Consider the following 15,183-nt stretch of genomic DNA (forward strand, 5'->3'; position numbering starts at 1 on the left):
GCCTGTAGTGTGGAGGTGAATTGTTTGTGAGCACTCACGAGAAATGCCCACCACACTAAAAGGGTTTTAAATGGCTTGGAATTGGCGTTGGGGGATGAAGAGGGAGAATAAATGCTTTTTTTTTCTGGCTACTTGGATTAATATTAATGTCTTGCCATCATTACAGACCACACCCTCGTGGCTTTTGAGCATGTTTACGCCTCCGGGGTGGTTTCCTCACTGCACAGGAAATAGTTACAGGCTTCTGGGGTTAGGGCCCATCGACTCATCACCTTGTTCCCAAGAAGTGAGTGTTCAGCTGGCCTTGCCATGCAGCCGTGGGGTGCCAGGTGTCTGGGCTTCCATGAAGTTCTAGAGTTGGGCTGTCTCCACCTGTTAAAGGCAGGACGCTATGGTTCCGTGGCTGCTGGGGCCAGAGGCAAACACATCCCTGCCCCCGCCTCATGCGGTGGGGTGGGAGAAGCTTTGCCTCTGGCACCTCTGCAGGGAGGGTTGAGCCGCCGTGGTGATGGGCACCTGGACAGTTTCCAGCACCTGCGCGGAGTTGCCGGGAGTTCCCTGCTTCTGGCTGGGAAGCCAAAGCTTAACCTCCCCTCGAGCTGTCCCCCAGCTGCATTCAGGCCAGCCACCCACCTCCAGTTTTCATAGTACAACTCCAACTGGAGCAACGAATGGAGGAAAAGCTGCCCGATGTTTTCTTTCATTCTTGGAAAACTGCTTTCTTTCTACCAGGCTAGGAATTGGGTTCCCTAATGGGCATCTTGTTTAAGAGTGGACCGTGGGCTTTAAGTATCCCGCGCTCCTCCTGCATGAGCAGAGGCCATCGAGGGAGTCAGAGTCTGTGATAGTGTGTTTTGGCTCTGGGGAGGCAGCCCGAAGGACCTGGACAGCGACGAGTCTGGATTCCCATGACATCTCCCTGCCCTAGTGTAGCAATACTTTCTGTCACTAATCTCTGCTGGTAGACAGCTGGCTTCTGCAGGGTGGGGTCAGAGAGAGGGAGAAGGGCTGTCCTGGTACAGATCCAGTGAGCCAGGACACAGTCTGGTTTAGAGCGCTGAATTCAAACGCCATCCTGAAGCAATACTTTGCTCCAGTGGTTTGTAAACTTCAATTCTGCAGGACCCCAGAATTCCTTGGGCAGTTGCCAAATGCTTTTGTGCCAAGAAAAAGAAAAGTTTAATGAACCTCTGCAATTCTTTATTCCAGGAGAGAAGTGATCTTGAGATTCACATGTGTTCTTTTCAGGAGCCTTGAGTCGGGACACTCGGTAGTGGGGAGGCAGAGATCAGTCTCACGTGGCCACAGCCCAAAGCCAGGACCTTAATCGGAAGGGCAGCTTTCCCCTTTCTCCAGGTAGAAGGAGCCCTGGTTACCCCGGGGGCAGGGACGTGGAGAGAAGGGACTCGGTACCTTTCCCATTCCCAGTGAACGTTCTGGGCCCTCTTTAAGGGGACCCTGGAAGAGAAAATTTTCAAGCCAGAAACTTGGCCGACTAGAACCCCAGCATTAGACTATACCATACAACTCCGGGAAAGAATGAACTCAAGGCTGGTTGTTCTAGGATGGGAAACTCGGTCCTGGCATTCTAGACTTAGACACCACGGAATTAGAACAGAAAAGAGGAGTAGATCTTAACTGACTAAAAGCCCAGTGAGACTGGGTGATGACCAGAAGCGTAACTTGTAAGCAGGTTTCTCTTATAGACAGATTCCCAGGCCTGCCCCCACGGTTCACATGTGGAGCCTGGGAATCTGTTTTCAATGAGCTCTCCCCTCCTCCCCAGCTTCTGTACAGTAAAATTTGAGAACTCTACTAAAGTACCAAAGTACAAGCCCTACATTAATTACAATGTTTGTCCTCCTTGTTAAACTGAATTAAGTAGCCTGGAAGCCAGTTTGTTGCTAAATTGCCACCTGACATCATTTTTAAGTAAAATAATTTCACTGCCCCTTGAGCAAGTTGTGGTCTAAGTGCCTCATGTTTATTGGCTGATCTGCGGGGGTCAGGGAGTCAAAGTTAACTTCTTTGGTCCTATTTCTTAGGTAGCAAAGAGCCAAAGGAACCAGAGCATGGGCTTCCCCCTTTCTTAAACGGCCTACACCTGTCTACCCAGAAGTGAGCAAGTGTGTGGCTAAAAACTGGGTGCCTTTAAAGAAAAAAAAAGTCCTACATGCCTACAGAGGTTTGCAACTTGGGCTGAGCAGTGTTCCATCATTTCCGTTTCGACTGCGGCTCTCTCTCTTGCCTCTACTGGGAATGAGAAACAGGAGTTCAGAGGTTCCTGGTCTGGGAAGACACACAAGCACATGGGTTATGGGAAGCCTCCTCCTGCTAATGTGTATTTATACTTTGTAAGCTCTGATTCATCCAAGCATTGGAACAGAACTCTGCTTCCTGAGGTTCTGTTTTTAAATAGATAGTTTGCAAAAACAACAATTATTTTTCTTAACATTTTTTTTCCACCCCACAAGCAGCCAAACATCCCGGCTTGGGCCATGTCAGTCTACCACAATGCCAACAGACAGCTTGGTTATCAGAGGTAGAAGGGTGCCCCAAGGCACTTCTATAGGGTTCTGGCCCCAGGAGTCTTAAAAACAAAGTTTAGAAACCATTAGGGCAATCTTGTTGCGCCACTTCAAATCCACGAGATGTTTCTGGGTCTATTAAAAATAACGAATTTCCCTTTGTGAACAGTTGCCTTCCAATGGTTGTTAAAAGAAAAGAGCAAGTGCAGGTGACGCTTGCGGGGCTGCGGGTACCACTCCCTGGCAGCACAGGGGCCTGCACACCTGCATGGCACCCTCTGAGAGCGTGTCAAGAGGGCGTGGCTCCCTCACTTTGGACATAAATTCTACCTGTGTTACTTGCTCTTGCATGCCGGGCACAAGCTTCCTGGCTTAGAATGTGCTTCTTTCAAGTCCTAGGCAGCTTTTACAAGTCTTAAATTATGTATCATTATGCACAGGTCCGGTATTAACCTGTGATATGCAAGCTGGGAAAGTTAACTTGGAGAGTAAAGGCTCCTAAATCCAATAAGGACCTCGAATGGAGGCCCGCCTGCCCCAACCCCACCCCATCTTATCCCCTCTCCCTGCAAATATCCACACCAGGGCACCAAGGGTTGAATTATCTTGACAGCAGAAGCAGATGCCAGCAACATGAAACTACCAGCTTTGTTTTAAAGAGAAGCTCCCCTGGCGGGGCTAGTGGGCTCCTCCAGGATCCCCGAGGGAAATACACAAGTTTGCAGCTGGCTTCCTAATGACTACTCAGGCAACCAAATGCGTTGGCCCCCTCTCTGTTTTACACTTGAAGTTGAAAAGCTGCTTTATTTCATCCTTGCTGAGAAATGTGCAGTTGAAAGCCTTCATCTTAGATTCACTGGTTGTTAATGCAATTGAAGACCTTACTGCTCAAAGGATCCAACCCCCATGACTTTCCCAAGAGGGGAAACTGAGGCCTAGAGAGGTTCGGGGACTTGTCCGAGGTCATACAGAGAGTTAGCAACAGCCAGGACCAGAGCCTGAGGCCCCTGCTTTCTGCGCTGCTGTGTTTTCTGCCTTTTCTGGGAATTTGCTGTGCGGTCCGACAGCAGGTTTATGCTCAGATCCTCCCCTTGGCATGGTTTTCAAAGGTAAAGAGTTGGGAGATCAGCAATTTTAAAAAGGGGACACAAAGCCTCAAGGGAGGCCACAGGAAGCTGCTGCAAAGACAGTTTCATCGATCTGAGCTTTGCCTCCTCCAGGTTTTGCCTAGAAAGTGACATCTTTATAAATCTGAGAGCAATAGGTGTTTTCCGAACCACAGGCAGACAAGCCCTGTCCCTTTGTGGGTGGCTCCTTTGTTCTGGGCAGCTTCAGATTTCCTTTTTAGTTTCTGCTTCATAGAATTATAAAATGAATTGCAGGAAAAGAGGTGCAGAAAGGAAATTGACAGCCTCACTACATCCTACTTCTCCCTGCGCATGCACACGCATGCACACTCATGCACATAGACACACACGTATGCTTGACAGGAGTTTTCAGCATAGTGCTGCTCTCTCTGTCTGAAACGCAGTTGGGAGGGTCCAAACCAGTGTCAGGTGACTGCAACTATAAACAGGCCTCATCCCACATTCCCTGACCACTCCTGCTTCCCTGGCAGGCTACTTCCAGGTTATCACGGAAAGATCACCTGAGTGTCTCAAAATACCAAAATCCAAGTAGCTTGAATGTGATAAAGCTCGCCACGTCCGGTGTGCAGCTGGGCCAGCACAGACAGATCTGGGAGTTCCTGTAACTGCCTGTGGGCAGCTCTGCTTCCTCCACCCAACACCCCAGAAAGCCTACTCCTCCGCGCTCTCCCCGCCCACTGCTGAGGGATTAGGAGCGGATCCCACAAGTCATCTTTAACCTGTTTGTCGTGTCAGGGTAGGCCAGAATTACATATTATGCAAAAGTTTCCTATGCGCTGAGGCACCCACGCTGAACCGCTTGGAAAAACCCTGTCCTAGAGAAAGAAATGTAAACCCTCCAAGTTCGGGGCATTCACCACCAGACACCCTCGGGGGGCTGGCTCTGGCTTTGCAGCGATGGCTTTTGGAAGTGTTTTTGAAAGAATTCAAGGCATAAAACTGAAAAGAAGAGCACGAATGTGAAACAGCTACAGGTTTGCACAAAACTAAGGAAAGGAGTACCTGAGAGGGAAAGGAAAAGGAGTGGGAAGGGATGGGAGGTGGGGGGCAAGCCTGCACCACGACCTCTGGCTTTCCCCGCATCCAGCTCCCCTTATTTCTGCACTTCCTGTGAGTTCTTGGTCCAACACTCAGAAGAGGTCCCGAACATTCCCTTCAGAGCACTCTGCCTAACATGGGCCCCACCGGTCGCCTGTTACTTTCACCTCCTCGGTGCGCAAAGCCAGGCTGTAGGCCCAGTGGTGACAGGCATGCAGTCCAGAGCCAGACTTCCTTGATTCCAATCACAGCTCTTCCTTCCTGATTCCTGGCATTGGTATTGTGCGGCATTGGGCTCACACAAGTGTGGCCCAATGGCAGAGTTTCTGGGCTTTGGGGTCGAACAGACCTGGATTCTGGGCTCTGCCACTTACCAACTTGGGAAAGTTTCAAAAATTTTTTCGTCTCGGTTTCCTTATCTGTGAAATGGTGCTAATAAATGTTTGCCACTGTTAGTATTCATGAACAGGGCTGCAGGAAGAAGAAAGAAGGCTTTTCTCTGTATTTCTCTAAGCATCCCGTGACACAATACAGAGTCCATTAAAAGATAAGGAATCCAGCTGGATTCTGACGACAGTGTCTGTTCTCACCATCAAACTGGGCCCCCCTCAGAGAAGAGCTAAGGGCCGTTGGATCTAATGGTAGACGCGGTCTCAGGAAGGCCACCAAAGATTCCTGGCCTCTGGTTATTTGATCAAACACTAACCCAGGTACTGCTGTGAGGGGATTTTGAAGGCCTAAATAAAGTCCCAAATCAGTTGGCTTTAAAATATGAAGATTACCCAATTAGGGCTGACCTAATCACAGGAGCTCTTAAAAACAGAGAGTCTTCTCTGCCTGGTCACAGAAGGAGAGGGCAGAGAGGCTCAAAACTGTGAAAGAGATTCAGCACAAGGGAGATTTCTCCATTGACATAAAGGGGCCACATGGCAAGGGCCTGAGAACAGCCTCTGGTAGCTGAGCCACCTTCCTGCCCCACACCTCCACTCTCCCCCCCCCCCCCCCCCCACCCCCAACTCAACCACCAGCAGAACAATGGGGCCCTTAGGCTCCCAACTGCAAGGAAAAAATTGTGCCAACAACCTGAGGGAGCTAAGTGGATCTTTTGCTGGTTGAGCCTCTAGATGAGGACAGGGTCCAGCTGACATCTTGATTCCAGCCTTATGAGACCCAGAGCAGAGGACCCAGCTAAAAGGTGTCAGAAAGAATGAGACAGTCAGTTTGTGTTGTTTTAAGCTGCTAAGTTGATGGCAATTTGTTACACAGCAACAGCAAACTAATACAGGCCCCGTAAAGGGAGTCGTACCAGACCATGTCACCTGTAGGTGCTATATTTGGTTTTGACTATACAGATTGTCAGCTCTCCCCAGTCAAGTCAGTGCCTATTACCTGCGTAGCAAAAGGAAAAGCTCATTCAAGGTAAGCACGAACTACAGGACCACAAAAAACTTGGTGCCCAGTTAAATTCTACAATAGTGAATGGTCTGCCACTACAGATAACTCTCCAAAGCCTCTAAATAATAATAACATAGTTATTTCTTCTATATCCCTTCTCCCTTGCCCCTGGTTTTATAAAACTAGGGCCAAATGAGGTAATCTCAAGTGCTGGCCTTGGAGGACTCCAGGACACAAACTCCTGGGCCAGTTTTCTCCTTATGAAATGTGATGTTTGACTCCTGTTTTCTTTTTTTTTTGAGGAAGATTATCCCTGAGCTAACATCTGCTGCTAATCCTCCTCTTTTTTGTCGAGGAAGATTGGCCCTGAGCTAACATCCGTGCCCATCTTCCTCTACTTTATATGTGGGACGCCTGCCACAGCATGGTTCGACAAGCGGCGCATAGGTTCGCACCCAGGATCCAAACCAGTGAATCCTGGGCTGCCGAAGCGGAACGTGCAAACTTAACTGCTGTGCCAGAGGGCAGGCCCCCTTGACTCCTGTTTTCTTGCTGAGGTTTTCAGTAGATTAGACATCTCAGAAATACTTTGTTATGTGCCCCCCGCCCCAGCCTTTCCCTACAAGGAAGTTCTCTCTTCTCTGTCCTCACTGCGCAGTGGCCGCTTCCTCTAAATACAGAGCCCCGTCGTCTCTCCCACCATCTCCTCTCCCTATGTTTGCCTCACATGTTTGGCAGCTGGCCTAGGTGGACATGCACAGCTGGTGGCAGAAAGTTCACGTTTCTCTCAAGTTCAGTGAGCTTCTCTACAATATTACCAGGACCTGGAATTAGACCTTACAAACATGTGGAACAGCCACCAAAATCATTTCCACAACTGAGACTCAGAACACACAATTTGATAAACCTGTACAGAGAAATACTATCTTCAAGGGAAAGGAAAGCCAATTCGATGTAGAAAATTCAGATGGATGGACAGTCTGCTTGACTCTGAGCCTGTATAGAGATTTTACGTGTGATCCAGAAGGTTCTTCCAGCTGGAGAATATCAGCATCAAAACAAGAGCCCCAACAGCAGATCCCCTGCATCTCTAACACAGAGAGTTCTTCCACCCAGAAGTGCTTTCAGACTGATGGGGCACTTTTTACTGGAGAGCCACCTGTGGCTGCTTTTCTAGGGGCCCCAGCCTCTGCCCACGCAGTCTCCACGCTGCTCTGGGTGGTCACCAAGCTGAGCAGAAGGCACTGGGAAAAGGCTCACCAGGGAAGCGTTTTAAGGGGAATATACAAATCAAAGCAGTGCTGCTGTTTCACAAGCCCCAGTTCACTCTGGCATCATTACAGGAAGGTCCTTTCAGGCTCCTCCTACTGGGACATATCCCAAACGCCCAGCCCAGTCTGCCACATCAAGGCTGGAGGTCGCCCTAATTTACCATTTCACCTTCTCCCTCTGACAACAGGAATGGATGGGCTCATATTAATCCTCCCAGGCACCCACAGTGGGTTTGGGAAAGAGCCCTCTGCATTCTTCTCACCAGCTGAGCATGTTAAGGAGGGACTGAAAAGGCCTTAAGAGCCACTGGGCCTAGAAAAATTCCCAGTCAATCCATCACCTGCGTCCTCCGGTGAAGGGTCTGCCAGTCCATCCCACAGTTCGAGGGGCAGGTGGAGAGAAGGATGAGAGGCAGTGAGTGAAGAGCTGTGTCTATGTCCGTGAGTGTGTGTGTGTGTTGGTGCGTGTGTGTCTAAGCACAGAGACAGGACTAGTAACAGAAGAGCCTGCGAGAGGGCGTGGGAGACTGGGAACTTATTTATAAAAGCTCTTCTGCCCTAAAGCAAGTCAAACTCCCCGCTGAGGAGTTGCTTTTTCTTCCTCCCTTTTGAGTCTTGTGTGCTGATCTGACCTCTCCCCCCACAGAGGTCAGCGCTCTGCTCACCCCGCGCACACCCGGCCTTCTGGGGCTTCGTCGCCTTACAAGCTTGAAGAGGAGAGAATTCTTCAGCTCTCATTTCTGAGAGAAAAGCTGCAGTAAATCTCATGAAGAAGCTGGTCTTTTTTTTTAAGAAATATATATATGTTATGATCTTTGGGGAACTGTGGAGAAGACAAAAGGCAAACATGAGAACTGTCCGTCACCAGAGTCCCCTCCCACAGCCTACTCACCCCCCAAAATAAATCAGGCTGGGTAATAGATGAGGTCTGAAGAAATGTAACTGAACTGAAAACACGAGGTCAGCATCTCTGCCTAGGTAATCCTTCGGAGGATGAGAAATTCTCCTGATTTTCCCACAGGGTTATTTCAGATGCGCTTTCTGAGCCAAACTATTTTAAAAGCGTTCATTCTTCCACTGCCCTGCCAAATGTGAACTCGAGATTCACACGCACTTTTTGAGAGCTTATTAATGGTATTAATGATCATGGATCAAAGGCAAGCCCCAGACAATTATTTAGGTGCTTTAAAAACTCATCTTCTGTCTGAGGGTAACAATGTCTCCGTGCTGGCGAAGATGAAGCTGTGCTCTGACGTGTGGGGTCTAAAGCAGCATTACTGATGTCCAGGGGCCTCGAGGAGAAAAAAAACATCTCTTTGTATGATTAACATGCCCTCCTATTGACACCTTGTCACCACAGCCTTTTCCATTCATTTGAAAGGGGGTACAAAGCCCCTGTTCTAAAGGATACTCAGCTCTTAGCAGACCTTGACTCTTTTAGCATCCAGTACTTAAATTCCCCCACCCCATATTTTTAAACAATAGTTCTTAACTATGGCTTCTCACGAGAATCGTTATTTGAGAAACTTTAAAACTGCCAATATCCAGGCCAAATTTCAAGGATTCTAATTTAATTAGAAGCAACCCAGGTAATTCCAATATGTGGCCAGTGTCAAGAACCTGTTTTGAAATGGATGGAGAAATTAACACACAGGAGTGGTATGTTTACCTCAGGACTCTACAGAGCCAAGTGTGGCACTTAAAATATTAGAGATAATTTTATTTGACAAATGAAGAAACTGAGGCCCGGGACATTAAGTGACTTGTCCTAAAACACACAAGCCAATTAGTGGCAAAGCAGCAGCCTGGACAGAGGATTTGTGGCTTGCAGCACCATGCCATCATGCGGTCTCCAGATCCCCAGCCCAGGCCCCAGGTCCAGGGCAGGGCATCCTTCCTGTGGACGAGGCCATATGGTATGCTGCCATGACCAAAACACTAAGAAGAGATGCGCTCTGCTTCATTGATTACAGTGGTTCTCAGCACTTCACGAACAGCTATTCAAATACATTATTCCAACCTGATATTGAAACGCTTCTGAAAAATTATGTGGAGGATCCAAAGGTAAACTATATTTATAAGCAACTAGAGAGGCTGGGATCCTGTCATAAAAAGCAATGTAGAGAAAATGTGCGCCTAGGACTTTATTCAGTGCTGAACAAAGACTAGATCCACTTAGAAAATGGAAATGAATCCACTTGGGAGATGTCAAGATTCTCTGGAAAGGAGACAAGTTCGCATACTTTAACCTCTCACAAGAGGGGTCTATCTTAGCTCACAATTGAGAACAGAAGTGGGAACGCATCTGCCTTATGAAGACCACCCCAAAATCTTACGGACCAATTTAATCACAGCATCTCACGCAGGGTTTTCCAAACCTAAATCTTTAAGGCCAATGGTTCAAATGCAGAGCTCCTTTGCTTACAGTCATGCTCTGCATGATGAGGTTTTGGTCAACGACAGACCGCATATACGACGGTGGTCCCATAAAATTAGTAGCATACAGTCCAGGGGTGTAGTAGGCTATGCCACCTAGGTTTGTGTACGTACACTCTGCGATGTTCGCACGACGACGAAATCGCCTAATGAGGCATTTCTCAGAATTGCTTCAAGGATGAGAAAAGTCTCTAGCAAATAGAATATAATTTTAAATAGTATGTTCAGAAAAGGGCATTTTGGTTGTATATTCCTTAGGGTCAGTTCACTTGTTTTGAAGAAAAGGGACAGACACCAATTTAATTTTTTAAAACAATTTTACTTTTTATTCATAAAACAGTTTCACTTCCACTACATACTACTTTCACCCCCTTGGCATGTACAACTATTTACATAGTTTAAATGAAACAAATGAGAAGACAGGCCAATGGAAACAAGAGCTCTCCTGGTGATTATCACAGTGTTAGGCTTTCTCACTTGACTGAAGAAAGGTATTGTGGGGGCCTGTCAAATCCACATCCTCAGTCACTGGATCAGATGCTTTACGGTCAAATGTATGGTTTTACTGGTTTTTGTTTAATTAAAGAATGAAGATTTTTGATGAATAACTGTAATGGCAATTATAAGGTAACACACGGTAATATTATGGGACATAATAAAGCTTATTTGAATGTGATTAAATTCAAGCCCAGGACTGAGTAGTTCTTGACAAAAGCAATAATTTGACCCACTTGAGTCCCCTCTGTTAAGCTACACGTTGACATAAGTTTGTTCGTTGTCTTGTTAAATATAGAAACAAAATTGCATGAGTTCCTCAGACTTCTAAGAATTTAATCATATCATTAAATTGTAATACCAATGATATATATGGTTAGACTTCTGTCCTGAGTCTGAAGTAACTTCATTCTGTACTAAGGGAAGGCTTTAAACTATTTAACAGAAATCAGCTTAATTTTGATATTTTACTTGCTCCAACGTGTTTCAATTCATTAGTGTTTCAATAACAAGGAATGAACTCTTTCGTTTTGACAAATCAAGAATGGAAATTTCCTCATAAGAGAAAAGAAGAAATGAAAATGATTTCCATATTCAAGTCATAGCATGATGAAAAGAGAACCCGTGGCTCTTAGGAAAGCCACTTGTTACCTCAAAAGGAGGGCCACTCACTCGAATTTTGTATTATTACAGTGGGGCCTGACAAGAAGGAATTGAAGCAAATTGGGAATGGCGACACTGTGACCCGAGGCCATTCTTTTGGGCACAGAGGTTTCCTTCCCTTCTGTGCTCTGCCCTCACCAAGCTCTTTCTGAAATCAAAGGCCACTGATATGCACAATAATTCAAGCTAAAACCCAAACATGACACCAAAAGCAAATTAACAGTGATCCTCTTGTTGTCCCCAAGATATTTCTTGAGATACCTCATTGAGAGAGAAGCTATATTCTCCACAAATCAAAATACAGAGAGTTTCTATGATTCTTTTTTATAAAATCAAATACATTTTCCTACTTCTTTAATATTAAAATAAATGAACAAAAAAGCTGTAGCACTCCTCTCTCCCTAAACGTTTGCTCCTTTGCGTTTAGCAATTTACATGCGTATCTGGATGGCAGTTACTGTCCAGTGGCAAAGAAAAGAAAAATCACACTGACTGTTCTCAGATATTTGTTGTTTACAGACATTAACAAAAACCCAAAAACCCAACACCAATCTACCAAATCTACCTATCTACCAAAAAGTCATTTGAAAGCATGTGGAGGTGACTTAAAAGCCATGACACTGAAAAAGTTGGGGAGTTCAAAGTTATAACATTAATCGAATTGGATCCACATTTCTTCATGCATCAGAGCTCCAGGGACGTGAGTACCATTTAATTTGGGTTATTAAGTAAGTGGCTGAAGAACTTATTCTTTTTGACTAAGAATATTGACAGGGTCTCAGATTTTCAGATACTGAATTATTAAGAATTTCAAAACACATACCACTTCCAGCAGTAGAGAAGTCTTCATTTCCCACCTAATAAGCAACAAAAAAACCTGGCAGCCATTTTTCCCTTTTACGTCCAAATATCCAAAGCATCACACAACCACTCAAGTAACAAGAGATCCAGGGGTGTTTCAGACATGTGGGAGGAAAATGCTTATGTCAAAATTCCTCGAACACATGCCACAGTGTGGAAGCGGAGAGCTGTTCCCTCCGTTAATCCTTTTAAAATCCCATGTACATGACGGCGGTGAGAAAGACCCTATCAATCTACAGTCAAAGATGCTATTTTCTCTCTTAGATCACAGTAATTATTACTTCCACAAAAAAGCCAAACTCGAAAGCCAAGACTTTTCTTGAAAGAAAGTCATTAAAAGTACAAGCATTGGCTCTAACCACCAGGCCCAGGTTAACTAATGAAACAAAAACTTTCTTTGGTGCCTCCAGTTCAAACATCTCCTTCGAGTTCTGGGGCGGGCAGCAGCTATTGTTCTGCAATGACTGTCTTTTTTATTCTGGACTCTTTTCCAGAGAGTTTATATTTCTTGGCCTATTACCTGGGTTACAATTTGTCCTCTCTATTTAAACTGTTCCAAAACTTGTTTGTTTAAGAAGATTCGATGACACACTGTGGTCCTGTCTTCAGTGAAGAGCACATCTAGGATACTCGTCACTCTAAGAGTGGGGGCCATGATGATGGACCAGGGAAATCGATGTTCTACCACTTTCTCAGGAGTTTTCCATTCTGTGCAGTCTACCCCTACTGGATGAGCACTGTGGTTAGTATTCTGTTGGGGTTCCTCTTCTCCTACTGAATCCTTTGATTGGAACCAGCTTGGGGCAGGAAAAAGCTAGGAGGAAAGAGGAATGGACATCAGTGGACAGGGCCATGATCCTGGAGGGGGTGGTGAGGCTAGGACCACAGAAAGAGGAGAGGTTTCCAGGCAGTTTGGAAAATCAAAGGAATAGCTTCTACCTCCATGGCCAGGCATGGTGACCAAGACTGAACTTCATGACCCAAAATGGCACCATGAAACATGGCTGCCTCTTACTGACCCTTACCTTACACTATGAGTGGGGAAAGGAGACTTGGGGGAGGACAAAGTGAGCTGAGAGAAACCACTGATTAGTTCTAAGCATGAACCTATCCTCTGTTTCCATATTTTTTTAATTTCATCGGGCTATTTCTGGGTTATGTTTCTGCTAACTCCAACACTTTTGGGAATAGACTTGATTTTCCTTGTTACTAGGGAGGTACTACTTCAATGGACCACCCAATGTTAGGCAGAAAAAAAGATATATTTGATGGGTGGCCTTTGAATATGAGTTTTCCCCTATTTTAGGATGAAACTAGGTTAAGAAAATCTTTAGTAGGTGTCCATCCAAAATAAGTCATTGCTGTGATTCACTATGTGACATTTCAGCAAGCTCACTGGAGACATTAGTGGGTGATACTGCAAATGGAAGGCTCCTGTTCTGAAATTTAAACTGCCTGTGAAGCCTTCAAATGGGGAACTGGAAACTCTGGCCACTGAGTTCCCCTTGGGTTCTGGTCTGTTCCGAACCTAACCAAAATCTTAGAGGTGGGGGCAAGGTCAGGGCTATGCCTGAGCTGCAAGCAAGAACAAGCCTCTTCCATGTCTTCCCCTAATACTGGGCTGAATTATATATAAATGTCATGCAATTCTTAGGGTAATTAACAGCTCCTGGGTGCCATGGCTGCCATTCTTAAGAACCTGGGGACACAGTGACTCCTACAGTGGTTCTTTACAAGTTTGAGGGAGCATGATGGTGTGCGTGTCCATGTGTGGGCCCCAGCTAATGAGCTGGAGGCTGGCCATCATAGCCAGGCTGGAGGAAATAAACACGAGAGAGCCTCCAATCAGTCCAGTTGTTCTTAAACTGGAGCGTGTTTCTGGAATCACCCACAGTTTCTCATTCTGTAGGTCTTGGGGCGGTGCTCAAGATCTGCCTTTCTAACATGTTTTCAGACAATGACGCTGGGGCCAGGACCAGATGGTGAGAACCACTAGCCTGTTCCTTCACTGCTGTCCTCCTCAGGCTGAGGAGCAGGGTCATAAATTGTACCCCCAGAAGTGAACAGCAGCACCGGGACACCATCTCTATGAAGTCATCGCATGGTCTGTATGGTGGTGTGTCAAGGAGACACATGAATGGTTTCTTCATTCAGTTTTTTCAGGAATGGTGCCATCCCTGACAAGGTGAATGGCTGTTTATCACTAACATAATTTTCTGAAGACAGTTTAAAATATGATGAGAAAGGAGCAATGTTGTTAGAACAGGCATATAGGCTCCTGGAAGTGACTGCTTTGAAAGCTAACCCTAATGTGGATATATAATTTCTATTTAAAACAATCATCCTAATTCCTTTAAAATCACAGCATCTATGCACACCGCTCATTTTTCACAGGTTTGGCCACTAGCTCTTCAACTATAACTTTGAGATTCCCCTTAGTAAGTCAACGGCCTCTTTCGTTTCTTTCTTTTCTCGGCTGGGCTGCCCTGAACTGTAGATAATCTTCCAGTGTTTGTGGCCGAGCCGGTCTGCTGTGCCTGCCCTGGCTTACTTTTCATAAGATGTCTGGAGGAGAGATTTTCCAAAACATGCAACTCTTCATTAGATGTGGTTTTTGCCAGATCTTGTTTCAGAAGTAACCCTGGATCTGACAGCTCTAAAGTTGGCAAGACGCTGACAGCTTTGCCTCTTTCCATGATGATTTCTCTCGAGACTAATTGATCACTTCCAAGAGAAACTCTCTTGTGGTGGTCGAAGTCTTCCACAGAGCCGCAGTTCCTGCGTTTCTGTCGTGTTCCGGCCCCTTGTGGACTTTGTCTTGGACCTGGTGATGCTGACTCACAGCTACAGGCAGGGCTCCTGCTTAGAAGCCCTGTCTCTAACCGCTCCCCAGGATGAGGTTTTTGCTGGCTGCTAGTGTCTTCTGGCTGGGTCTGATGAACATTTTCCAGCTTTTGAACAGGAAGACCCCAGTGGCTCTCAGCTGCCTTTATGTAATCCTTTGCTTGTCCCGTGGACTTGGATGGGGGACTGGATGAAGGCTGACTGTCACCCCTCCTCCTTGCTATCTCTGCAATCACTGAGTCACTAGATGTTCCCACAACGTCCCTGCTGCTCTGTGATTTGCTCATGACGCTTTTTGTTTCAGTTCTTTTCACGCTAAAACAAAGAGAGATTTTTTTGTTTTGACATGGTTTCTTCCAAATTCCCTTTGCTACATTTCCTCTACCTGAAAAAGGAGAGCGTGCTACCCTCCCTTCTTCCTACCCCTCTGGCAAATCTAGAAAAATCCCCAAGTGTATGTTTAAATGCAGACTGGCTCAAGTAATAGCTTTCACATTTTCTAAT

General features: G+C 46.0%; 1 protein-coding gene across 1 annotated transcript in view; it reads right to left on the bottom strand.

Moving 5' to 3' along the window:
- Positions 1 to 10,114: 10,114 nt before the first annotated feature.
- SLX4IP (SLX4 interacting protein) overlaps positions 10,115 to 15,183 on the bottom strand; it is a 184,871-nt gene continuing 179,802 nt past the window's right edge. The window contains exon 8 of the mRNA XM_046679070.1: positions 10,115 to 14,994. Within this exon, the coding sequence (XP_046535026.1) occupies positions 14,271 to 14,994 (724 nt within the window). The 3' untranslated portion in view covers positions 10,115 to 14,270. The remainder of the gene's footprint in view (positions 14,995 to 15,183) is intronic.

This window comes from Equus quagga, chromosome 12, assembly GCF_021613505.1.
Source record: "Equus quagga isolate Etosha38 chromosome 12, UCLA_HA_Equagga_1.0, whole genome shotgun sequence".
Taxonomy (NCBI): domain Eukaryota; kingdom Metazoa; phylum Chordata; class Mammalia; order Perissodactyla; family Equidae; genus Equus; species Equus quagga.